We start from the raw sequence: 25,989 nt of genomic DNA, 5'->3' as shown, positions 1-25,989 counted from the left end.
TCTGTGCCACCATGCTTACACAAAAATGCACTACAAGATACCAGTGGACCTTGCCTTTTTTCTTGTTATATCATAACACCATTCTGCTAAAGGCCTACAAGCAATCTATACTTACACATTTCCCAATTTCGAAAACTGAGTACGCCACCCCATGTGCAGTGGTGGATATGCTGAGTGTCTGATATTATGAATACTGAAGACCTCACATCAAGCATTAAGGACACCCATGCCCAATTCTTTAACACTTAGCATGAGTGGCAACAGTTTGTGGGATCACCAGAATATACCAGCTCTATGTGATCTGGTGGATTGCCCCAGACCTAGCTATGGCCATTCACACATGCATCAACCTGCAGTCCTAATAATATACCATGTGATAACAATGTGGTAGCTGCTCCTCAGGGATGTATTTTTACCATGCTGATTATTTACCTCTAATTACCATGATATTACCAGGTTTATGTATGTTTTACATGTGGTTTTAATGTACTGACTAAAGACCATCATTTATTCACTGCTGTAGAGTTTGTCTATGCTTAAAAAAAAAAGAATGTTTAAAAAAATGATAAACCAATATTTTCGCCTGGGGATATACCATCTTTATACTAGTCCAATCCAACCAACCCGCAACTATAGTACTGAGTTGCCAAATTTATTTATTTGTAAATGTATTTGTATTTGTTACTTTTTATAATAAAATATATTTTTTTATTAAGTTATTTTTTATGTTCTTCTAAAAAGAACTGGCCTGTGGTGACCTGAACCTTACACTGGACTAGAAAGAGCATTCTTTGGAAGAAACAGTAGCACATTGTATTTATTGACAAAATGTCATGAAGCATGTACCTCCTAAAACAAAGCTTGTTTTATCCTGACAGATTCCATTTGAGAAAGCAGTTCTGAGCAACACGCAACATCAGTTGCTGAGCTACAAGCGCTTACCAGGAAGCACTGTAAAGCTGGAAATGACTGCTTAAATTATCTTTATCTGAGTTTTGCATTTTTCACAAACTTTTTTTTAGTGCATTAGGGTAACAAAGTGAAAAACAAAAGCACGGTAACACACTAAAATCTCAATGGTGCAGTAATGAGCGCCTTACTGTTTATGTTACATGGGTGTAATGTCCTCTTTAGTATTCCACCTAAAAAATGTAAATACAAAGCCAACCTGCACAAACTGTTAGATCTAGAGATTTAGGCAGCTATATATATATAAGTCAATGATGGCTTAGTAGTTTATTACCTGCTTGGCTTGTTGAGAATGTAAATATGCCAATACAAGCATTCCATTATATCTGTTCAATACGTGCAATAAAAAAAAACAAAAAACAGATAATTGTTATGGAAGCGTAACAAATATAGTGTAAAAATGAAATAAAATAAATATAATACCAATAAAATAAATACCAAAAAACAACAGTACAAGGTACCTTATCCTTAAGCTGCGTACACACTGCCAATTTTTGTCGTTGGAAAGGATCTTTCACGATCCTTTCCAACGACAAGGGAGTGCACGATGCATGAACGGTGATGTACATACAGCACCGTTCATGCTCTATGGAGAGGGGAGGGGGAGAGCGACAGAGCGGCACCCTGCTGTGCGCTCTCCCCTTCACTTTCATTACGATCGGCTGTCGTCCATCGTTCGTGGATCCGGCAGGTCGGTCGTCCGGGCGATGGACGACACCGACTGTACACACGGCAGATTTTCGCCCGATAATTGGCCGATGCCGATTATCGGGCGATAAAAATCTGACGTGTGTACGTAGCTTTAGGATGTAAAGTCCTAATCCCATCATTTCACAATGGGAAAGATAAAAGGCAGACATGTCTGATGGTCATCCTGTTTAACAAGCATTGCTCTCTCCATATATACAGTATGTGTTACAGGCAGGATCAAAGGTAAAAAAAAAGGAGAAAAAACTCTAAAAAAACCCAAAACAAACGTAGACACCATATCTAAGCTGGCAAGCTGCAATATATTACATTTTTGTTCTTGGATTTAGATACATTTCACCAGCATCTACAGGATGGTGTATATTACCTAAGTACAATCCTAACACACAGGCCACAAGACTTAACACAAGACCACCCATTAGAAAAAATAAATAAGAACATGTCTGCTTGTATTCAGTAAGACAACGCAGTACAGTGGAACAGAAGTGTAGCAGATCACGATTATTTACCATTCCAAAGAGGAGAATGTCTTGCTATTAAATGTATAGGAGCATAACTAGGGAACTTGTTGGAAAGACTGCACAGCATAAGAAAGCAGCTGCTACTAATATTTCTGCCTATATTTAGACTCCAATGTCTTCCTATAATCAACATCCATGTAAATGTTTAACTGCAGGAGATAAATGCCTCTCTGCTTTTAAAACTATCTTGTGTTAATGAACAGTACAATGCAGGCACTGCTACATCTTGTATAACACACTTGCGTTCATGCATTTTGAATGTTATCTATTTTTACTTGATCTGTTTTATTTCTTGGCAGCTCTGAAGAGAGAGAAGAGAACATCTCTGTGTGTGCCATAAAACACTGGCTTGTAGCCTTTTACAGGTTTAAGAGTGCTATCTTTGCTCTTTTTTTCTGACAGAGTTGAAGTGCATAACGGATTGTTCCTTCAATGCTCTGTTTACCATTTATAAAACATCCTGTTGTCAAAGACAATTGTTTCCAGTGAGAAAATGGCACTGCCCTTATGATAACCACAGCATGATTTTTGCCAGCCATTCGTTCAGTGCAGGAATGGCTTGATACTGTTAACCAATGCGGTAATAAAGGGTGAGAGAATCCTTATAGAACACAGATGAATGTAAAAAAAATCTTTTGTGCATGTAGGCTCCTATTGTTCTTTTTTTAAAGCAAAAACAAACACAAATAAACACAGTCATTATTTTACCAAAAATATGTCATATGCACCTATTTTCTAAGAAGGTGGGACTTTTTTTTTTGGAAACCGGTATCCTTTAATGGATGACCTTATATTTTTTTTAAATAATGTTATTGGAAAACCTAATGAAACTAACCTAATTAAAGTAGGGATCAGCATTTTCTGTAGTTTTTCATTCCTGGACTTTTGAGTTCTGCTGTTGGCAAACCTGAATTTTAGCAGATGTTTTAGGTTCCCAGAATGCCTTCTCAACTGCATGTCTGGTTCTTTACGTTTAACTGTACATATTTTGATTTCTTTTTCCCTTGGATTTTTTTCTTAATTTCCTGTACATTTGTATTGCATGAAAAGCCTATGCTCAGCTTCTGTTTATTACTATACACATTCTGGGGCCCAATTATCTAACCATTGGCAGTCAGATGAAGGATTGACATTTTTTTTTTACATTTTTGTTTTCTGATTATCACTTTTATAGCTCCATGTTTATGAATAAGAATATTTTTTTTTAGTGGTGGTGATCAGTGATTGAATTTAGCGGTAATTAGTGATCAGAAATCCTAATACTTAATAGGAGTACAGATAAACTCAATTGTGAGCCTTAATCGCTACTTAAAGTTTGTGGCCACTGATCAGCAAAGTTTTAGTAGTAGTAACCTGTAGCAGCCATTTATCAGTAATACATGTAAAAGTGCAAAAGTGGACAATAGTAACTTGGCCTTATGACAACACATTTTAAAACAAACTCTTTATTTAGTCATTGAAGTAAAGGTTATGTATTGGTTATTCAAAGAAGAACTTTTCATTTAAATGAAATATAATCTGCAGCACTTAGTTAAAAGTGCATCATAATTCATAGTCCCTGCTCCAATGCCTGTTGATTCCGACAGTAATGTCCCACTAATGCAGTGTTTCTTGTGTGTGGCAATGATGCTGTGCTGCTCCAAAATTCACAGCAGAGTTGACACTCTTATGTAGGCTCTGCCTGCTTGCAGTACAGTAAAAAAAAATACATTTTAGAATATGCATGCCTATCTGTATTATCACTGCTAATTCACAACACCTGGTAACATTTAGTCCTGCTCACTACATTTTAAATTGGCAGCATTGCCTTTGTTGCTAATCCCTCCCTCCGATTTCCCTCCTGTCTGGGACGGGAGCATGTCAGACACAAATCAAAGAAAATTTGGATCATTCAGGAAAGGCATAGGAACTTTCTTGGTCATTGTAGTATACATCACACAGTAAGCACATAAAATACTTTTAAAGTGTCACAAAGGTAGAATTTTGCTTTAGGGTCAGCACTATAAATTTTATTTAAACCTAAACTTTATTAAACTGAATAAAAAATGAACATTCTACAAATCAGGAGAATTAGTTTTACTGTGTCTTACATTTGTAATTTTATAATATTACCTGAATTTCAAAAAAGTAGGGTTAGTAACCAGCGTATGGTAAATCTAGCATGGGGGTGGGAGTACACATTATATCTCCGAGTTTCTCCTTACAGCAAATAAGGTATATACTTTTTCAAAGAAAAGGTTCCACCTATTTCTTCTGCTAGACAGAGAAGATTTTAGCCCTGCCTATATACTCTTCCTCTGTGTACCTAATAGGGGGCTCTCACTGGACAGAAATAGGGAGAGAGTGGGCCATTATTTAATATAGGTTAATCGAGTAGTTTTGTTTGAATCAGTGGATATTGATAAAGTTCTATTTAGTGGTCCAGAAACTTGGTGTGTGATTATAAATGGTTATTTATTCTTACTGATCAGTAAATTCTTAGTAGTACACACTCCCAGAAATGGTAAAAATGATGCTGATTGGAAATTTCCTATAACATTGCTAGGCAATGATAATTATTTCACATATTGTTGTGATTGGATAAATCCTACACATTCTTTTCCCCTAATTGTATATTTCTTTATTTTGATCAGCATGAAAACTTATTTGTTTACTGGTGGCAATAATAGCCAGACATAAACAACAAAACAAAGATGAAACAATCTACAGACTGTATTGACAAGTACTTTAGTCAACTTTCTGCTTGAAGTAACCCAATACCTTTAAAGATGGTCCTTATCTAAAGTGCCTTTTTTGCTTTTTTTGTTGTTCCTGTTTTTGTAAAGTATTTTGCATGTAATAATAATCATGAAAAACTGTTAAAATGTCTTTTATGCATTGGTTCTGATTAGTTAAGACTGGTATGCCCAGACAGACATATAAAGTAATCGTGTAACTTTACAGAGGTAATACTTCTATTCCACATATCTTCCATGAATAGAATATATTTTAAAAAAAGGCCATTTCATTTGAGGGCATTGATCAACAATCAGCCGGAATTCTGCTTTCCTAAAACAGACAATATTGTACACTAATATCTCTAATATTTCTTTCAAATATGTTGTATTACAGTTTTATATTGTTCAATGATTTTATATTGTACAATGCAACAATTAGATATTAAAAAGAAAGATACATTTAGGCACATTATTATTGTTCAATGCATTAAGATATTTACATGATCATATGTACTGCACAGACATTGTACATGCATTAAAATCCTGAGGTTTGTAGTTCCCCAGCAGTTTTAGAGTTACAGGCCCTCCAACACATACCTAAGCTATATTTACATTAGACAACACAATATGTCCACAAAATGCAAGTCCTAAATAAAATATACTCACTTCTGCTAACCCCGATCCAATGAACAAGCAAGTACACACTGCAGATACTACCAAAACATTTTAAATCCAAAACATCCAAAGTGATCTCTGGTGAACTTCCTTTTCTTAGCGAAGGAAAGGCAAATATGTGCCATGTGTTCATCCATGCAGAAAGATTTGTTTAAAAATATGAGCCCTTATTAGGTAATCTTTTTTGAAGATGAGTAAGTAGAATTGAACTGTGTCTGCGATCTATTAATGGCAGTGAATTTGTCAACCACACAGTAACTTGAAAGAGCAGCTGCTTACAATCACTCTTTAGTCTGGTACACAATGCACTTTAAGAGCTGCAAACCAGGACACAACAAACATCCTCATTGTTCTGCGGCAAGGGGACTTTACATACAAGTGAAATGCTTACAGACTAATATTTTATTAAGGTGTACAGTTCAATCTAAATGACGTACAGTACCGTGCAAACGTTTTAGGTGTTTGTAAAAAACACTGTAAATTCCAGCAGCTTAAACTTCCTAGTAGAGCATGACTTTTCCTCACCCAGGTTCTGTCCTGTTACACAGATGATTCTGTTCAATTTAATAATTGTTCTTTACCTACATGCTATCTTGTTCATCATTAACACCTTCTTGCTATAATTTTTTAATCACTAGGCCATATGCTTTTACAACCCTTAGGGCCATGCCACACAATTGATCTTGTTGTCAGCATCAGGATCACTAAGACAGCTCCTGCTAATCCCTAGGAAGTGAGTAATGCACACCATTTTGAATGGCACCTATATCCTTGAACCCAGGCTGAAGAACACTGCACACTGTCTTTTGTGGTGTTCTAGGGTAAAGAAAAGTTGCAGGTCTGGTATCTGTTCGCTTGGTATGTGTGGGATGACCTTGCTTTTATGCAATGCATGTTAGCTTTCATAATACTGAATGTCAATGGGAGTCAATGCACCACAACAGTCTGCCAAAATTTGAAGAGGCCCTAATGTCTTGGTTTACAATATTTTCCTATTAAAATGCAGTAATCTTCTGCTTTTATTGCACTATCCTTTGCTTACAATTGCCATGACTTTTTTTAAAAAAACATTAACTCAAGGGAAGTGGCTTAATATACCCAATAAAAACATATTGTGCCAGATTTATGAACCCCCCTAGCGTTCTAATTCTGTCCGTATTTCCATGCTAAAAGCGTTACATTTTTTTGCATGGAAATTTATTTTACATTGTAGGCCTATAATTCTTAGGCGTAACTCACCGAAAGATGTCCAGTATTTAATATACTAATAAAATAATATTTATTTAGTATTTAATAAACTTTAAATAAAAAACACAAAAATATATACAAAATTATGAAACGTATAACTGTACAGAAGCATGTATAATATATGTATAATTTATTATATACCCATCTGCTCCTGATAAATGAAAATTTTGTGTACATCTTCGAGAGGTGCTGACCTGTCATTGCTTTAGGTTCTGAAGTCTAAACAGCAGCCACAATGAACATCAACATGACAGGAAAAAAACTGTTTGCCTGTAGGGAATGTGTCTTGTTTTATGGTCTATTTGTTCAGCGCCCATCAGCATCAGTATAAACTTTATTTCCAAATCCTTCATTGCTGAACTTACAAGTGCTTCCCACACACATACATTTGGTGTAATATTAGGTTCATTTATCTTTCATTTACAGACTGCTCACAACACAAAAAAATCTTATTTAGTGGGTATATCTGAAGCAGAATTTTTTTTAATATATTTAATATTTACTACCATAGCCAAAATTTTTTGACATTCGGGGTGTTTTTAAAAGACAACTTGCCATAGACTTGAAAACATGAAATTACTAACTCACAAATGTTATTTTTATTTGCAGCATAGTTACTCAAAAACTGAGTTTGTGCAGCATTTTATTATGGCAATAAGCTCACTAGACGTTATTGCTCTGCATTCACCTCCATCATGTACTGTGTTCTACTGTATACCATATAATCAGCAGCCAAAATGTATTTTTCTTTTTTGCTCAGGCATCAAGGAAAAGCAAAAAAAAAAAAAAAATAATGTGCCTCAACAATTAAAAACATGCCAAAGAGGATAATAAAAAGGAGGTTTGCTAGATCACCCAGGTTCACCCATGATAGTATATCTTCTCCAATCTTGAAGAGCTTTAACAAATCAAGATTTCCATTGATACAATGGAAAAAATAACAATAATATTAATATGATAATAATTAATAATAAATGAGTCATGATATATAAACAGTTAGATAACAGGGTAGGTGTAGCTATGTACACTATATACAAAGAAACACATAACAGATATAGACACACCTTAAACAGATAATAGGATATCTTAAGTAAGTATATATTAAAAATACATTGTGTGAATATTTACTTTGATTATCCTATTGCATAAAAGTCAAATTACTCTTTGCTTGACCTGTTATAGTAAATATGTTTTATATAATGTAATCCTATTTCCAGCTTTTACCTTATCTCCACTGGATTATTTAACCATCCCATTGTATTCACACAATCGTGTGTCAGCTGTCAGTGACCTTAAGTCACTAGTTTTAAAAGGTTTGCAGGCACTGGTTTCCACCAAAGCATTCAGTGACCTCGAAGTTTTTAATTCCTTATTGCTGGCCAAGTAGTTTGTGCCAGTCTTCAGATGCCAAGGGAAAAAGGTGTACCTGACTGCGCCCCAAATTTCTTTGGTAGTTTATCACTTTTTTTAAAAGTTTTATAATTGTTCATATTCAGTAAAGCCTGTTGTAAAATAGGGGGAGGTTCAGACCTGTGACCACAGCAAGCAATCTCACATGGCTCCTGAAGGCTGATACCTTGTTTGCCGCTCAAACTGCAGCAAAGGATCTTAAAGAACCAGCTCTTGCAGATTTTACAGCAGGTGACAGTGAGTGGTACTGAACTGAATGTTTTCTATGCTAGATCCGTGTTTCTCAACCAGGGTTCCTCCAGAGGTTGCTAGGGTTCCTTGAGCAATGAGCAATTTGGGCCTCTCAGGACACCAATGGACTTTTTGGCTTTCTGTAAGGGTCACATTCTTTCCACTGACCACCACACTAATGTGAGCTATAGTAATTATAGCAAGGGTTCCACCATGTTAAAAATATTGAAAAACACTGATTCTTCAAAGTAGTCACCTTTTTGCTTTGATGACAGATTCATGTGGTAGCACCTGGAATTTTTGAAAGTTTTGTGTTACCAGGTGTGCTTTATCAAGAGTAAATTTCTGGAATTTCAGGTTGTTGTGCAGTGGTAAGGTTGGTAAAGTTTTTTAAATAAACAACCCTGTCCTATTTCATAACATGGCAAGAACCACTCAACTAAGTAAGGAGAAACTACTGGCCTTTGCAGCGCTAGGTCCCAGGTTCAATTCTCGGGCAAGACACTATCTGCATGGAGTTTGCAGGTTCCCTGTGTTTGTGTGGGTTTCTTCCGGGTACTTCGGTTTTCTCCCACATTCCAAAATGGTTCAGTTGGGTAGAAGCAAATCAGGTAAATTTAAAAGAAAACTTTGGGGTCACTGGCCTGGCTTTGTTATCTGGCAGGTATGCTTAGACTATAAAATGAGTGAATGCCTATCAGGTATGTTACATTATTATTAATAATCTTTATGTATAAAGCGCCAAAACACTATGCAGCTGTACATTAAACAGTTGTTGCAAGTGACAGACAGATTCAATGACAAAGGAAAATGAGGGGACCCTGCCCAAAAGAGCTTACAATCTAACTTCACATATTAATTTTATACCAGTATTTAAGCAGAGCTAATGTTCCTAAAAAATTATTGTACAGTAAGGGTCATTAGTTTTAGGTATAAGCTGATCATTTTGTTAGTATCACTGTAACAAAAAAATAACATATCCAGTACACTGGCTACCTCAAAAAGTATCTTGAAAGGTGCAGAGAGAGCACAGAGGGCTGCACAAAACGTGCACAGAGGCTGAGATGAATATTTTAAGCACTTTTCCCCAGTACATCTAGAACCACTAGAAATCACTAGAAACTCGCCAGGTTTGTCCTTCTGGGCCACAGCCAATGTTGGGTATGCAGCAATCTAGTCTTGAGGATTTGTGGTAGACATAAAACATCTTAACACTGCAATAATTACCTATAGAAAATACAGAATTTTTTTTGCAGCATTTTCTATTAAAAAAATTTTGTTTGAATGGGATTTGATGATGGTACTGTTGATTCCCACCATCGATTCTCCGTTTACAAACTCAGTTTTTTTCAGTGGTGACTGAAGCAGGTTCCTAAGCAGAAGCGGGTCATATTGGCATTTCTTCTAATCCCAGCTCTCTAAAAAGTATTACATTTACATTTTTGGGTTTGACATCCATGTCAGAGAATCTTTTTTTAAGTCCATTTGAAAATACCAGATTTTACTACAAGAAGAATATATATGTGAGTAGTACAAATGAGAGCTCTTCATTCAACTAAACCTTGGCATGCTTTAAATGTGTTTATGTATACATATTTCTGTAAAATGTATGTGGTATAAAATCCATCAACAGAAACATACATAGTACTCAAGGGAATGCATTTTGGCTTTATTTGTACAATTGTTTTCTAAATGACTATGTTGTATTTTGATTTTCAGGCAACTGATAGAGTGCTGGACCTTTTCATGTTTGCCTGAGTAGCTTTACCTATTTTGATGAAAAAAAAATGTTAGTTTAATAGCTGAATAACTCAAGTTTCCATTTAAATTACATGAAAAGGTAACTTTTAAATAAGGCAGACACACGTTTTATTACTGGGTGTGTTTCCCTCCTGTTTGGAGGACAGTGTTCTGGGATGAAAACTATGTTTACTTTGGAAACATTTTCTCCGTATTCCTGTTGTGTCTTTGGGACAGCAAGTAAAGTAAAATCTCCCTAATGGGGTGCAGATAGCAGACAAAATGACCTGAGATTTTTAAACCCTTTCCCTGTTCAATTTTTTCTTCTTTTAGCTAGACAGAATTTTAAGTACATATTTGTAATCAGCACAGTGATTCCCTTTATCTTTAAGGTGATTTATAAACACTTTTCACTAACAGGAGAAGGTTCATAGATGCTTAATTTATGTTGGCAAAAACTTTGGCATCTTTGATAAACTTGGCATTCTTTAAATTAGAGTACATTTTATTCATAAAAAAAAATAAAAATAAACGGAATTTCTTTTTGTCTTGCATGTATGTTTTCCTGTATGTATTCATTAAGGTCAGGACTAAAAATTCAACATACAAACATATATTTACTTTTTCAAGGAACAAAAAAAAAATGTGAATATTGTTTTTTTATTTTCATACAGCAGATACAGAGTGCCTGGCCAATTTTCACATTTGCCAAACTAGTCTTACCTGGTTTGGTGAAAAAAATACTTAAAAAGCTGTGCTTCCTCTTTAACAAGTGCAAAATGCTCTCTTATACTAGTGTCAAGGTGCACCCAGTATAAATGTTATGTTGTAAAACAAAGATGTGATATAAATACAAAAACAATTTAAATAAAAATGAACCACAAATACATATTCCCCTTTAAAAATTCACTTACACGTTTTAAATGTAGTATTCTGATAAATCCTGACTTTTCATTGCAAATTTGTTACCAGGCATACATTTGTTTGCTCTTGCAAGTAGCAGGAAAGCTGAAGTTTAATCTGCTAACATTTCCCCTACTCTGGTTTCCTTTCTTTTTTTTATCAACATGCTAATAATATTTACATTTTTTATTACATAACTTATTTTAGACCTAGTGACATCATCCTGGTCCTTTCTTGTACAATGCAAGAAGACCAGGATGGGTTAGCAGGCACTGTAGTTTTCATAAAATCTTGACAAAAATCTGCCTAATGTAGATTGTCCTAGGTAACATCCACATGTGATGTGAGCCTCTGTGAGTAAACGACCTGAATCCAATGAATTGTTTATTACAATAAACAACCTACAGAAGACACAATCACTATTTGTACAGATATAACCTTACAGGAGATCCAATAAGTACTCTTACATGATACACTCTTACAGGAGAAACCAGCACTACCCCTACTTGAACCATCCCTACAGTAAATTCACTCACAACTGCTATATGAAAACTATTTGAATACATGAGATGCAACAAAAAAAAAACATACAGGAAGGATCCCTACATGAGGTGAAACCATAACCAATACAGGAAGAGGAACCCTACAGGAAACTCCTCTACATGAACCCCTACATGAAACATTCCAAAAGGAAATCCAAAAAGTACTTCTACAGGAAAGATCCCTACAATTGAAATGATCAATTCCCTATAGGAAATGCCACCATAAAAGATTCAATCAGGACCATACAGGAGACACAATTAGTACTTGTACAGGAAATATTCCTACACAAGATGAAAATCAGATACAAGGGATAGCATGAATACCACTACATATATAAAAATATTACAACAGATTATTTGATAAATAAATACAACCAATACGCATATACAATATCACTACGGAATATAAGAGATACCCATCTACAAGGCCCCCTATATTTAATGCAGTATATACCACAGCAAGATATACTAGGAATGAAAGTCATTGATTGTACTATTTAAACATGGGATAAGAAAATTTCTACAGGAGATACACTGAATCCAAAAAACATCTTTACAAGACATACAAAACACATGCATTTCCAAAAACAATGAATACGCTTTAGGAGAAAAAAACCCTAAAGATGACAATTGAAAATCAATTTTTCAGTTAAGCCCAGGCCAAGACACAACTAGCCAAATTCAGATATAATAACCACACATCCTACTTTCTAAACATGTTTTAACTATATTAACTCTAAAAGTAAATTCATAAAGAATACCTAATGTTTTTGCTAAACAAATACCACTATGTTTAGGGTGTAAAGAAATGTAAATTAGCCCTCAAAGAGGCTAAAATTTCCTGAGTAACCAAAGGAAATCCTGGAAGTGGCAAATCTGCAATATAAGTGTATACTGAACACTTTAAAAGTATTATCATGCAATAATATACAATAATTCAGTTAAAGTAGCACATTGTTAAATTAACTAAACTAAACTGTCAAAAAGTTGTAGTTACATGCAAATTTCAACTTATCTCTTAAAAGTTCTCACCTAATTATGTATTCCTGGACTCCTTTGGTCGGGAATGTCACCTACCCGAATAAAGGACTGATAGAAAGGATCAGGAGAAGGAAAGGGTTGAAGATCAGTTTTACATGTCTATGTCTCTGTTGCTGGATCGTTGATCCAAAATGAAAAAATATTGGCATTTCAGTGGCATTGGAATAAAAAACAAAAAATTGGTGTGGCCTTGGTCAAAAATAGTTGCACAAACGTGGTCATAGTTGGTTGAGAAAATTTAAAAAAAATAGCAGAAACAATTAAAAAATGTAGTATAATATAGTATTAGTATAATATGAATTTAGTTCAAATTTCAGTCATTATTTGATGATTTTAAACAATGGTCGGTGAAATAGGAAAAAAGGACTGAACATAGAACGAAGAATAGATTTAATTGCATATGCATTGTTTATCAGTTAACAACTGTATTTACATTTTATTTTACTTTTTTCCTGCAGGAATAGATGCCATATACTATGGTAGATAATCTATAATTGTGTGTGTGTGTAAACATATGTATATCATATGTTTTATCATTAAAAAACGAACCCTAGTTAGGGGAAATTATATAACAATCAAATAATGCTACAAAAAACTAAACTGACAGAATTCATAAATAATTTCTGTAACTGGAGAGATCCAGCAAAAACCAGCAACACACAAGTTTGACCTATTACTGCTCCAGAAGCAAAGCTTTACAAAAAATTGCCTAACAATTGTTTATTGAGTCACGTATATCCAATAAGGAGCATTGTAACGCATTTTTTGACATTTGAGGTTTTATATAGTTTTAAGTGTACTTTCCAATTGCAAAATGACTTTGTAATCAGAATATACATATCATATCAACATGTAGCAATAATAATTAGATGTTTATATTAATGAGGTGATAAAAAGTTAACATTGTGACTTCCTCCACACTAAATAGTTGTGTAACAAGACACTGTACTAGCTTTTATGCAGAAGGACAACTAGCAGTGTTTCCTAAACTTCACTATCTTAAATACATTTCATGCAAACCAAAGGTGCATTGAAAGGAATAGTTGTGCTTTATTCTTAAGTAATATACTGTTTTAAACAAATTCTAATGATTAGCATAAAAGAAACTACATTTATGGAAAATATCCAGTACCACTGATTAAAATGCTTGTTGTGGCAATTCTTATAAAAATGTATGATTAAACATAGGCAGACAGAGATAAATATAAACAGGAATGTTTTCTTACCTTTTCCTTATCTCTCTAGCTGAGACTAGCATTCTGCTGTTTTGCCAACTATCACAGAGTTTTAAAGCAGATTAAAAGGAGGCCACTTAGAGGTTGTCCTCATCCTCAGCTTCATTCTACTTCAATTTGCTTTGGGCAATGAAAGACCAAGCTTTTAAGATGTTTGAATTGAAACTTATATAATCGTAAGTAAGTTGAAACTCACTGACCTAATTTTGATAACAGTCTTCAGAAAATATATTTGCTTTTCATCTAGATGTGATTAAAATGTCTCCTGAGAATATATTAGTAAAGAACTTTATTTTCTAATTCTATCTGCATTTTTCAAGAATATGAATAATAAATACATTAATACATATAAGCAAAATAGTCCATAACATTTACAAGTAATAAATGAGTCTTAACGTCAAATAAGTAAGATGTAAAAGGTTAAAATAAAACCTATACCAGATCTCCATCATAGAGCTGTACCTATTCAGGTATGTAACATGTAATCAAGCACGAGTTAGAATTGCAACTGCAACATTTTGCAAACTGTAATTGCAAAATGTAATAATTAACTAGTGTTGATTTCAAAGAACCCATTAAGCTTATCATATTTTTAATGTATTTCTTGCTGATATACATAAATGAGTGAGATATCACTGTACGGTTATACAATTTCTGCTGTTTACTGTTACAAAATTCTGTAATGTGCTATAAACCTGTTATGCACACACACACACACACACAATTACTGGTATTACTGATTGTCACCTCTATGGTTAAAGTGGAACTAAAGTCCCACATTGAACAAACATTGATTATAATTTATGGCAGAAAGGGACAGGCGGCGTTCCTTGCAATACCTGTTCTTACATGCCTGAACACTGGCCGGCTGTCAACTTTCACGGAGCTGCTCAGTTGCCAGGGATAGCCAGAGGGCATAACTCTACATAACGGCACATACACATCCCCTGAAGAAGCCAGACGGCTAAACACGTCGGGCTGGGCCGAGCTCTGTCTAAATTGTTTTAGGAAAAGCTGTGTCTAGCATAAGGGTCAAAATACCCCATGACTTTAATGGGGCAGACCCAAAGCGTGGAAGTCTATGACTGCATTTTTTTATGTTGATTGTATCACCCTATTATAAAAATATATGTTCTTGATGTAATATAAAAGAAAAAATACACATGTAATTGCCACAAAAAACCCTGCTTTTCTTCTTTATTCCTTATCATGTCCATACAATTTTAAGGGGGGTGGCACTAATTGACAAGAAAACAAGAGGGAAGGAATGCACCACTCTCTAAGACTTAAAAATATTCGGCTGTTAGGAAAGTTCAACAGACAAATACTGACACAACAAAACTTCAAACGTTTATTTTAAAATGTATGTTTCTGTTATGGTGAAAGGTATTTTTTTTACAGTATTCGAATACCTGTAAATGAAGGCGAAATCATGAAAGCAGAAGGATCTGAACATTCAATTACTATTTTGTAGTGCACTACAAAAACATTTTGAGGCTGTTGCATAGGGGCAGGGGGTAGTTCCATATTAATGTGTTTTTTTTTTTAATTGGCCTGTCCAACAAATTCAAATGGTGTGAAAGTCCTTAAAGAAACATTGAGCTCAATTGACAGCAACTGCATGACAGCATAAACAAGTACCTATAGCAAGTTACATATGAGCCTTGTTTAATAAAAATAATAAAATGCACTACATTTGATCACATACAAGCCGATGTACATACATAATGCATACAAGCCGAAGTCATGTATGCATTATGTATGTACACCTTAACATACAATAAATAGTGTATATTCATAAGCACTTTCCTAAAACGAGTGAAGATTTAAATATTTTTTTGCCATATAGCAACATTCCACCAATAATTGCTGTTCAAGATGAGCCAAACTTTTGAATTATTTGTCTGTAGAACTTTCTTTTCTACTAAGTTCCTCTCTTGCTGCTAGGGAAATAGAGTCATTGTGCCAGATTTATTAAAGCTCTTCAAGTTTGGAGAGGATACACTTTCATCCATGAAGCCGGGTGATACGGCAAACCTGCAATGCACCTAGTCCAGAATTAAAAACATTTGCTTGCCCAGCTTCACTGATGAAAGTGTATCTTCTCCAGCCTTGGAGAGTTTTAATAAATCAGGCCCAATGTCAGATGCCTCTGACTGGCTGAATACTCCACCTTGAGGTTATTTTGTCACATTCATTTTCCTAACTTTTTTCACCTACTACTGTGCTGCCTAATGCTCCTGGCTTTCTGCTATCTTCATCATGTGACCTAGTGACCTCCTGCTAAATAGCAGCATAGTTTCTGATTTTACGACTGTGAGAATCTGTTAAGCTTTATCCTTTCAACCACCTGGGATGGTTATGAATAACAATTTGCAAAAAAAGCTGCTGGATATGTCTTTCAGCTTTCTTGCTTACTGAAGGGACTGGTGGGAATTTTGGCTGCTTCAATATGAGCGTATTCTTAAACACTGATATTTTGTATTTGTTTTCGGAGGAAAAAAGATTATTTAGCCTAGGGACTTAGCTTTTTTATTTTCATCCCCATCTGATTAAAGTGGCAAGAATGTTTTGTTTTCTGGTATTACTGTTGACTATGGAAATGCTGTACTTAGATCAGCTCCTTGGTCCTTGGATGCATGGAGTTCTCCATTTTTTCTCTCTTCCCCCCCCTTTGCCTGGTTATTTTAGAATGCCATGATTAATAAGTTTACCTTCATTTTAAATGTTCGGGGGCTGAATTAAAAATGTAAACAGTCTCTAGCATTTCAGTATCTTCAAAAGCAACACCTGTTTATGATATTTCTGCAAACTCATTTGATGGGCCACAGAGTGCTCGCCTCATCATGAAGTGCTTATTATTCTTCTGGGGTCTCTGATTGTGTACATAAAAAAACGACCATGCAAAGTTCAATTTTTTACATATTTTAAATAAAATGATCATGGGGTGGACATTTCATGGTCATTCCTATTCTAGGTCCATTTGGCTCTAGTGAATATTTGTTTTTCTCTATATTAGGACCTTTCTCCTGTATACATGATTTAAAAAAATTAAATGTTGCTACCAATTATTCTGCTAGGTGACTTTAAAGGCATTTTAGACCAGGTCTTGGATACCTTTAATTCATGGAGAGCCTATAATCCTGATTTTCAGCACAGGGTAGATGCTAAGGAGTTGATATAGTTCTAGGTAGAAACAGCCTTATTCTAGACAACAATTTAACTCTCTTCAATGTTTGGCTCTTTCTCATGTATTGACCTGGCTTTTGGAATTTGATATCTTTTGTGCCACCAATAATGAATAATGTCTCTTGCTATATACTTTAACTTTTTTCAACTTTTTGGCTCCTCCTCATGTATTAATATAGCTTTTGGAATTAGATATCTTTTGTGTGACCATTTGTGAATAAAATCTCTTAATATATATCCAATTACATCATGCAGATAAAGTCTGGTTTACTAAAGTTCTCCAAGGCTGGAGAAGATAGGCTATCCTGGGTGATCATGCAACCTGAAATGGAGATGCTCCAGGACTGAAAATAATAGCCAACTAATAGAAAATAATTTTGCTGCATCACCCAGGTACTCCCAGAATAGTCTATCATATCCAGTCTTGAAGAGCATAGTGTTCAGTTTGGTGTTGAAAGTGTGTCTCTCCAAGTCTCCAAACTTGTCATACATAAACTCTTTTGTTCTCAAGCTTTCCTAAATCAATGTTCTTAAATCCACACAGATGTGCCTGGGCCAGTGATTTCCTTGAAATGGATGGAGAGAATTGAGAGGATTAAGGTGACATCTGCAATTTTCATTTCCCTGTTTTTTTCTAAAATAGGCTCATCAAATATAGGTTCATATATAGGATTTATTTAACAATGGCTAAACTTGCTAGAATTTTTACATATAGCTTATACTCATGTTGAAGCTGTTCCCAGTCTCATGATGTTTTTCTCTATATGTTTTGGTCTTGCCCTGTGATTCAGTCGTTTTGGTAGAAAGTGGATGATATCATCTCCCAGGCTCACCTTAATTCATTTTCTCCCTACAATTTCGGTTTGTTTGTTGGGTTTAGTGGAAACACTGCCAGCAACTGTATCAACTAGGACAGCTTAACTACGCAAGAAAATAAGTATTTTGAAAGGGAAGAAAGCTTCCATGCACACCCTGATGGCCTGGTAGGGATCAGTTTGCCAAATTTGACAGAATGTGTGTGGGGGGGCAGTGGACACCGTTTATGAATACTATGTCTCTCTGAGTTTCTCTGGCTTAGTAACTAGACCTAACACATACTGAAACTCTTTGCTTTGGTATCCCTCCTTTAGAATAAAATAATAATAAAGATCAGTCGTGCTTCCTTCTCCTGATCTGCTGTCCGCTTCTGTCCTGAAGTTTCTTAAAGTGTTTGGAAAGTGGAGAGGCCTATTGTCATTAGTTACTTTGGTACTTCTTTTGGCCATGTTTTGTTTTGTTATGTTATTTACAGATTTGTTTCAGGCCTGTCTGTAAGACAGACTGTTGTTTAAAAACTGCATGACTTTTATCTGCTGCAGTTGTTGTTTAGGTGCATGTTTATGCATATTAGCTTATTTTAAAAACCATGCAAAATGAAAAAAAACCCCAAACCAAAAATATACAAAAGTGCATAAAAATATATTACAATGCATGAAAAAGCTAAAATGCATACAAGGTAATAATGCATAAATTTTTAAACACGTGAAAGCAGCCTAAAAAAATACTTAGCAAAAAAAAACTGTTTTGTCTATATCAGTATGCTGTGCAGATACTTAATGTAATTTTTTAATTACTAATAAAGGTAAGTCTGAGAAGCAACCTTTTATACCCAATCTTCAATCCTTTCGGTTTCAAAAATGGAAAAAAATGTGTATAGCTAAAACTCAAACAACAGCTATGTAATTACAGTAAGGACTGATAAATCAGATACAATACCACTCACCTGTTTGGCTAAGCTGCGATGTGCTTCTACTTCTTCTTGATACTATTGCAACTACTTTGGCACTCAAACTTGGTCTTCGTTTCTTCCCACATATCCCAACTGTTCCCACCGCTGTATCTGACTGGCTTCCATCATTGTGCTCTAACTTGTAGATTTCTCCACTTACACTTGTGCTCTTAGTTATGGTTCTCCCTGAAGATCCCATCCGTCTGCCTTGCATCCTAGGTAGAAATGGATTACACGTTAAGAAAAAATGCACTGCTATTAATATTTCAAGCAGGTCAGATTGCCTCACAATCTCAATAAACAGACTCAGCCAGAAGCTCTGCGCTCATTGTCTTTATGGCCGCAACAATAAAAACAGAGGAGGAGGCGCTTCACCCTCTTTATTTAACCTCCCTAGTGTGATTCGGGGTAGAAAAAAGTTGCTGAAAGCAGTAACCCCGAGTCACACGCAGGGTATGTAATCCTATGGGAGGTAATAGTAAATAGAGCCTTACCTGATCCGCCGGCGTCCCGCGTCCTCCAACGTCGCAATCTCCGTTTTCTTCTTCTTTCTTTCTCTCTTCTTCTGGTGGACTTCAGCATTCGATGAGTCATTGGGGATTTCCCGGTGACCTCGTGTGCGTGTGTACGTTGCCGGCGGGGCGGGAAATTCAAAATCCATTTGTATTGCATCCAATACAAAATAACTGTACTGAATGCAATACATTGGATTTATATGTGTAAAATCAATACATTGTTTTCAAGAAGCTATTTTACAGTATATATATTAGTATGAGTATAATATGAATTTTTAAAAACAAAATTAAAAAAAACTTTTTTTTTTTTAAGTATATAGATTTTTTAATTCATTCAATTTATTATTTTTACATGATTTTGTGTTTCAAACTTTATTATACTCATACTATTAGTTATTACTATTAGTCATACTATATATACTATATAGTCATACTATTATAATATACTGTAAAATAAATTTTCACGAAAAACAATGTACCACTTTTAGACATATAAAACCGGAAAGAAATGAACCGCTAGGGAGGTTAAAATAAAAAAGGGTTTAACCCCCCCCCTTAAAAAAAGAAGGAATTGTTTACTTTACATAAAAGGGTTGTCCCCCCCCCCTTAAAAAAAGAAGGAATTGTTTACTTTACATAAAAGGGTTGTCTAACCTTTTATGTAAAGTAAAAATTTTAGTTTAACTCTTGGATTCTCTAGACAAGTTGGACTGAAATTGGATCCCATGGTTGAAATATTGTGAAACCTATTTCTAGGTCCATGCCTAGTTTTCCCTCATAAGCATGCTTCATCTCCACTTTGGAAGGCTCCTTCTCTACCCTCCTTCCGGGCCTCTCCTCCTGCTCCTTCTTCCACCACTTTACAGGATGAGGTTTTAACAAGGCTTGTTCAATCATATGGGATGGCTCAAAAGGTCTACAGACTAAACAACTGATTACATGCCCCCTAAGGGTCAGTTAGTCACAGGTCCTCTACAGCAGGGGTCCCCAACCCCCGGCCCACCAGTGGGCCACGGCCGTCTGACAGCTGGACCACCAGAGCAAGGAGACCAGCGGTGGTCCTTGTCTACCATACGGATCACAGGCTCAGTGTGGTGGGCAGGTTCTGGCATCATGATGTCACTCTGAGGGAAGTTTCTTTCTCTTTGAGTGACACACCGCTCCCAGGCATTTGTGCGGTCCAGAGTCCATAGATTTAGTGGTCTGCAAGGTCTAAAATGTTGGGGACCACTACAGCATGAGGACCTGCAGGAAAGTTTTCATTGGGATAAGGAAAGGGAGGACGCAATGTGTCTGTGTGTTGCATATCGTATACCTATTGTTGTTGTATTGTTATTTTTGTACTTTTTAAACATAACTACTTATGTTTATTTTCAATAAAATAAATATTGAAATACAAGTTGTCCCGGGGTTACATACGAGATAGAGACTGTTGGTTTGTTCTTAAGTTGAATTTGTATGTAAGCGGGAACAGGTACATTATTTTAATAAATGCAATTAGGACAGATGTTTGTATCAACATATTGGTGTGGTGTCAGTTACAGTAAAAAATCCTCGCTGTGAGTTAATCACAACCAAAGCAAAAAAAAAAAAATTTTTAGAGTTTTTAAACTACTTCTGGAGCAAGCGGTTCTTTGATATGCAAAAAAGAAACAATTGCAGAGTTTTTCTTGGTCATTAAAGAGTTACAAGAGGTTGCTGAACAACTCAGCTCTTACGATCACCCACATTTCAAGTCCAGCTATTTCCTTGCAGCCGCTGGGTGCTGATTGCACTACCATGTCATACAAAAAAATGCTGACATCACTGGAAGCCTTCTCAGATTCTTTTTCATAAAATCAGGTACTTAATACTCATGCAAGAGCAAACTTGTTTCTGGGTTAACCAAAGCATAAAAACAAAATACTTTATGGAGCTGAGACATTCATCAACTTCTGGAGCAAGCTGTGCTTTGATATGCAAAAAGAAACAACTGCAGAGTTTGTCTTGGTCATTAAAGGGCTACAACCAAAAGACTTCTTCTGCAAGTCATGCGAACTGCCACCCTCCCCCCAATCAAGCAGGGAAGCCTCTTTTGTATCTAGGAGTCGTCTGTATGTCGGATGTCCTTAACTCAGGAACTACCTGTACAAAGAATTAAATAATTACTTCTCCCACAATTAATTCCCACAAAAAAGTCAAGCAACATATTGTTTTATTTTTGCCTCAATTTACTGAGCTGGCTAACCCTTTTATATAATATATAATATAATAATAAAAATTTGTTTTTTTTTAATTTGTCAATTTTTGTGGGGAAGAACTATTCTCTTCTGTCTTTTTTACCACTGAAAACATTTTTTTTTATTCACTAAAAGATGTCTTGCATGCATCAGCTGAACTGAATAAAAGCATGTTGTTTACAATTATTTGGTTATTATTTGATTATTTTTCAGGTCATAGAAATAAATACATTACATTACATACATTTTTTTATCATTCCAGGAAAGCCGGGAATAATCCGGGCCTTTCCAGTAGAAGATGAACTTGAATGATTGATGATACTATACTTTTGAGAATGTCTAAAGTTCAGCTAATTTGAAGCAGGGAGTTTATTTTGGCTGAGTATTTTTATGCTTACTAAATACATTGATATATATATAAATGACTTACCTTCACCATATACTCCTGATGAAGCTGTCTTATCCGTGAAACGCATTGACAAACTACTGTGAAGGTAATGTGGAATAGTGACTGGTAGTCATATGTGTATAGAATAAGTAGCTGTACGCAAATAACCTTACATGGTGGAGACATTATTTTTGCTTTTATTGTGTTATATATATATATATATATATATATATATATAGTAGGTACAATCCCTATATCAGTCACCGCAGGCCTTTGACAGGGAGACTATGGACCAGTTCCTCTCCACATTGTCCTTGCGGCAAATACCAGCCTCCCTGAAAGAATGTCAAGAAGCGCCCATCAAAACTCAGGAGGTATTGCAAGCCATAAAAAACTTAAAACCTAATAAAAGGCCTGGGCTGGATGGGTTTACAGCAAACTAATATAAAAAATTTGCGGAGGAACTAGTTCCCTATCTCACACTAGTTTTTATTAGGGTGCTTAAGGGTCAGCGATTAGACCCTACCATGTTGGAAGCAACGGTTTGCATGTTACCAAAGCCTGACATCGACACTACAGCCTGGTCCAACTACAGGCCTATTTCCTTACTCAACCTTGATGCTAAGCTACTGGCAACTGTCCTGGTATCACTACTAAATCAGGGAATAGAACTTCTTTTTTCACCGGATCAAGCAGGGTTCATTCCAAGAAGACAGGCAGATAATATTCGAGACAATATTCGAAGGATGATTCACTTAACTCACTTTACTTGTATACTAAGGACACCGGCTATGTTTCTGAGTCTAGACATAAAGAAAGCCTTCAACTCCTTACTTTGGCCATATTTAATTCGCCTATTGGAACGTTGGGGATTTGGCCCACATTTTTGTGCATGGGTCTCTTGCACAAAAAAAGACGTTTGTGTTATCTAGGGGTTCACATATCACCTTCATACAAGTCTTTATACTCTGCCAACATACCAGAATTACAGAGGCACTTAGTGATGTTGCTCATCTTAAAAAGATATCAAATTTCGTGGCTGCCTACATTTCTACCTCACAGTAAAGATCCCTTGTAATGTATTACTTACCCTGCAACAGAAAATGCTTTCATTTATCTAGTGTTCCAAAAGGCCAAGAATTTCTAAACAAGTTCTTTTTGGCAAGAAATCTAGGGGAGGCCTAGCGGTTCCGCATCTGCAATCTTACTATGTAGTAGCTCAGATTGCCCCGTGAACAGTGTACCATGTAGGCTAGACCACCACAATGGGTTCATATGGAGAAGCAAGCAATCACACAGTTCTCAATTGAAAATGTGTTGTCGATTCCATCCTCTAGGCGGGGTCATCCTTCTAACCCTATATTAGCCCACTCCTTACAGGTTTAGGAACGTGTCAGAAAGTGCTGCCAGATGATGTCACCTCACACACCCGTTGTGTCAATACTTGATAACCTCTTGTTTCCGCCTGGACTTGAGACCCCCAATAGATTTCAATTATGGAGAGATAAAGGTCTTTGCAGAATTCATCATTTTTGAGTGCTTCAAATATAATTTCCGTGAATTGTTTAGGCATTTACAGATCAAGCATTTTGAACAAAGTCTATTAAAGCAACACAAGCATGAGGTCCCTTAAGTGTTTTTGAACAAATTTGTGAATGTAGCCCACAAATCAAGGGGGTGATCTCTGCCCTATATGATGCTCTGGTCACCGCACATATGATAGGCAAGCCACTTTATGCGATACATTGGGAGGAAGACTTGGGACGCAGTATGGGACAAGGTAGCGCACTGTAGTATAAATGCCTCAGCAGTGGAAGTTAATTACAAGCTCATGATGCGCTGGTATATGGTGCCAGCACATTTAACTAAGTTTTTACCTACGCATGAAAGCACTTTATATTATGTGTGGTGGGATTGTCCCAAAATTAAAAGGTGTTGGATACGTATATATCAGATGGCATACACTTTTTGTGGACAAATCATTTCCAAAATGCCCAGAAGAAGTCTTGCTAAATTTGCAGCCAACTTGTTGCACCAAAAAGCAGATTAAACTACTGACTTACCTATTCACATGGGCAAAAATGGTATTAGCAAAAGCCTGTTGGTCTGCCACCCCAAATGTAGAGCATGTTAAACAAAAAATGGCATGGTTTCTGACCAAGGAAAAAATGAGGGAAATCCCTAGTGATACTGTATCCAAATTTCAGAAGGTCTGGGGACCTTGGATCGACTCTTACCTGCCCATGGGATGGGACTACACTTTCCTGACAGTTTGAAGTTCAGTCAATGCCCTTAGTTGAAACAACCTTGGCCTTTCAGACAGGCTCGGGACCTGACCTTTGTGTCCCTTTACCCTTCCCCCTCCTTGCTCTTTTGCTTTTTCTTTCTCGTTTCCCCTTCGTTCTCTGTTTTACACTCTGTTGGTATTTTTTTTTATATTTTTGCAAAAGCGGGTTCTGCTTTAGCGATACCTTTCAATCACAGGCAGTATGGGATTGAGTGTACCTAATGTTGTCAATTACATCAGCTCACAACTGAGGATTACTATTCTGGATTTTGTTTCGGTTAGTTTTGGATGACCGCGAAGCACAAATTCATCCTATGGACACTTTGATACAGGACTGTAAATGTACAGGTTGCATCGACGCCAGGCCCAATTGTTAAAATGTGAGCTTTACAATGGCCGTTTTATTTGGATTTTTGTATTTCTGCAACCCGCATCTGTTATGCGGTTTTAATGTCCAAATGTTTGTTCTTAGTATCTTATGTTTGAATATTGTATGACCTGTTGTTTTTCTGTTAAAGGCCTGGGTCTACATGGAAGATTTTAAAAACGCATATAAATGTTCCTACCACGTTTATATGCATTTTATGCACTTGCAACTAATGTTTTAAAGCTTGACCTTTTTTTTTTTTATTTATCCCACAATGACAGGATGATTCCCACGGCTGCAATCATGACATGAGCACAGCCCTGGGACACCTCCTGACTGTGAGGGATCCCAGGGCACTGGGGTTTAAATGAGGACAAGGCTCTCCATTCACCTCTAGTGATTTGTGATTGGCTGTGGTTTTCCGTTTCTCAACCATTCAGCACTAGACTTGAATGGGGATACTTGTCCTCATTTATCTCTAGTGCTCTGTGATTTGCTAAGAAATAGGAAACCCTGATAACAGCTCAAGCATCATCAGGATTTCCCTTTCCTCAGCCAATCAGGGAGCAGAGAAATCAGCTGAGCTCTGCTATGCTGACAGCTCCACTCCCCTGATTGCTTTTGTAGCCCTGGAGGAGCTGTGACATGTGTTCTGTATCTGTAACACATACTACACAAACACACACATTAGTTACACAAACACACACACAGTTAATAAAAATATTTTAACATTAAAGCCTCTTCCAATTTTTTACACATTTTAACCCTTTCAGGGAATGAGTAAGGGGTTTTATGTGCCCCTGTACTCATTCCCCAGGGTGGGGTGGTGGAGATCTGGGAGTCTCCTTTTAAAGGAGGCTTCCAGATTCCAAAGTGCTGCTAAAAACGTTTAAAAAAGCCCCCATTGTTTTCAGTGGAAGCTTTCATAAAAAGCTTAAAAATGCTTGTAAAAGCCTCTATTGAGTTAAATGGGAGCGTTTTCAAGCGTTTTCTTGCATTTGTCCTGCGTTTTAATTTTTTAAACGTTGCAAGCAACGTTTAGGATAAGCCTCATAAACGTACCTGAAGGAAATGTGCTGGTGTAGATTAGCCCATTGGAATGCATGGGGATTTGAAACATGGGCTTTAATAGCCTCAAGTTAAATGCTGGGGAAACAGTCCGTGTAGACTAAGCCAAAAAATCAAAAATCATTAAAAATATTAAAACTAAAAAGTGATTTCGTTGTAACTGCTTTTAAAACAAACGTGTTTGTGCCATTATTTAAAAAAAAATTAGTGTCTATTTAAAAAACAGAGAATCTGACATTCCTTGGTGT

At 36.0% G+C, this 25,989-nt stretch overlaps 1 protein-coding gene across 1 annotated transcript in view; it reads right to left on the bottom strand.

Annotated features, from left to right (window-relative positions):
- Positions 1 to 25,989, bottom strand: part of RIMS1 (regulating synaptic membrane exocytosis 1) — a gene marked incomplete in the record, with an annotated part of 182,121 nt that overhangs the window by 29,715 nt on the left and 126,417 nt on the right. Inside the window, 1 exon segment of the mRNA XM_072408512.1 lies at positions 18,892 to 19,112. Within this exon segment, the coding sequence (XP_072264613.1) occupies positions 18,892 to 19,112 (221 nt within the window).

Source organism: Pyxicephalus adspersus, chromosome 4, assembly GCF_032062135.1.
Source record: "Pyxicephalus adspersus chromosome 4, UCB_Pads_2.0, whole genome shotgun sequence".
NCBI classification, from domain to species: Eukaryota; Metazoa; Chordata; class Amphibia; order Anura; family Pyxicephalidae; genus Pyxicephalus; species Pyxicephalus adspersus.
The sequence above is the reverse complement of the archived record's forward strand: the minus strand, read 5'-3'. Positions and strand labels throughout refer to the sequence as shown.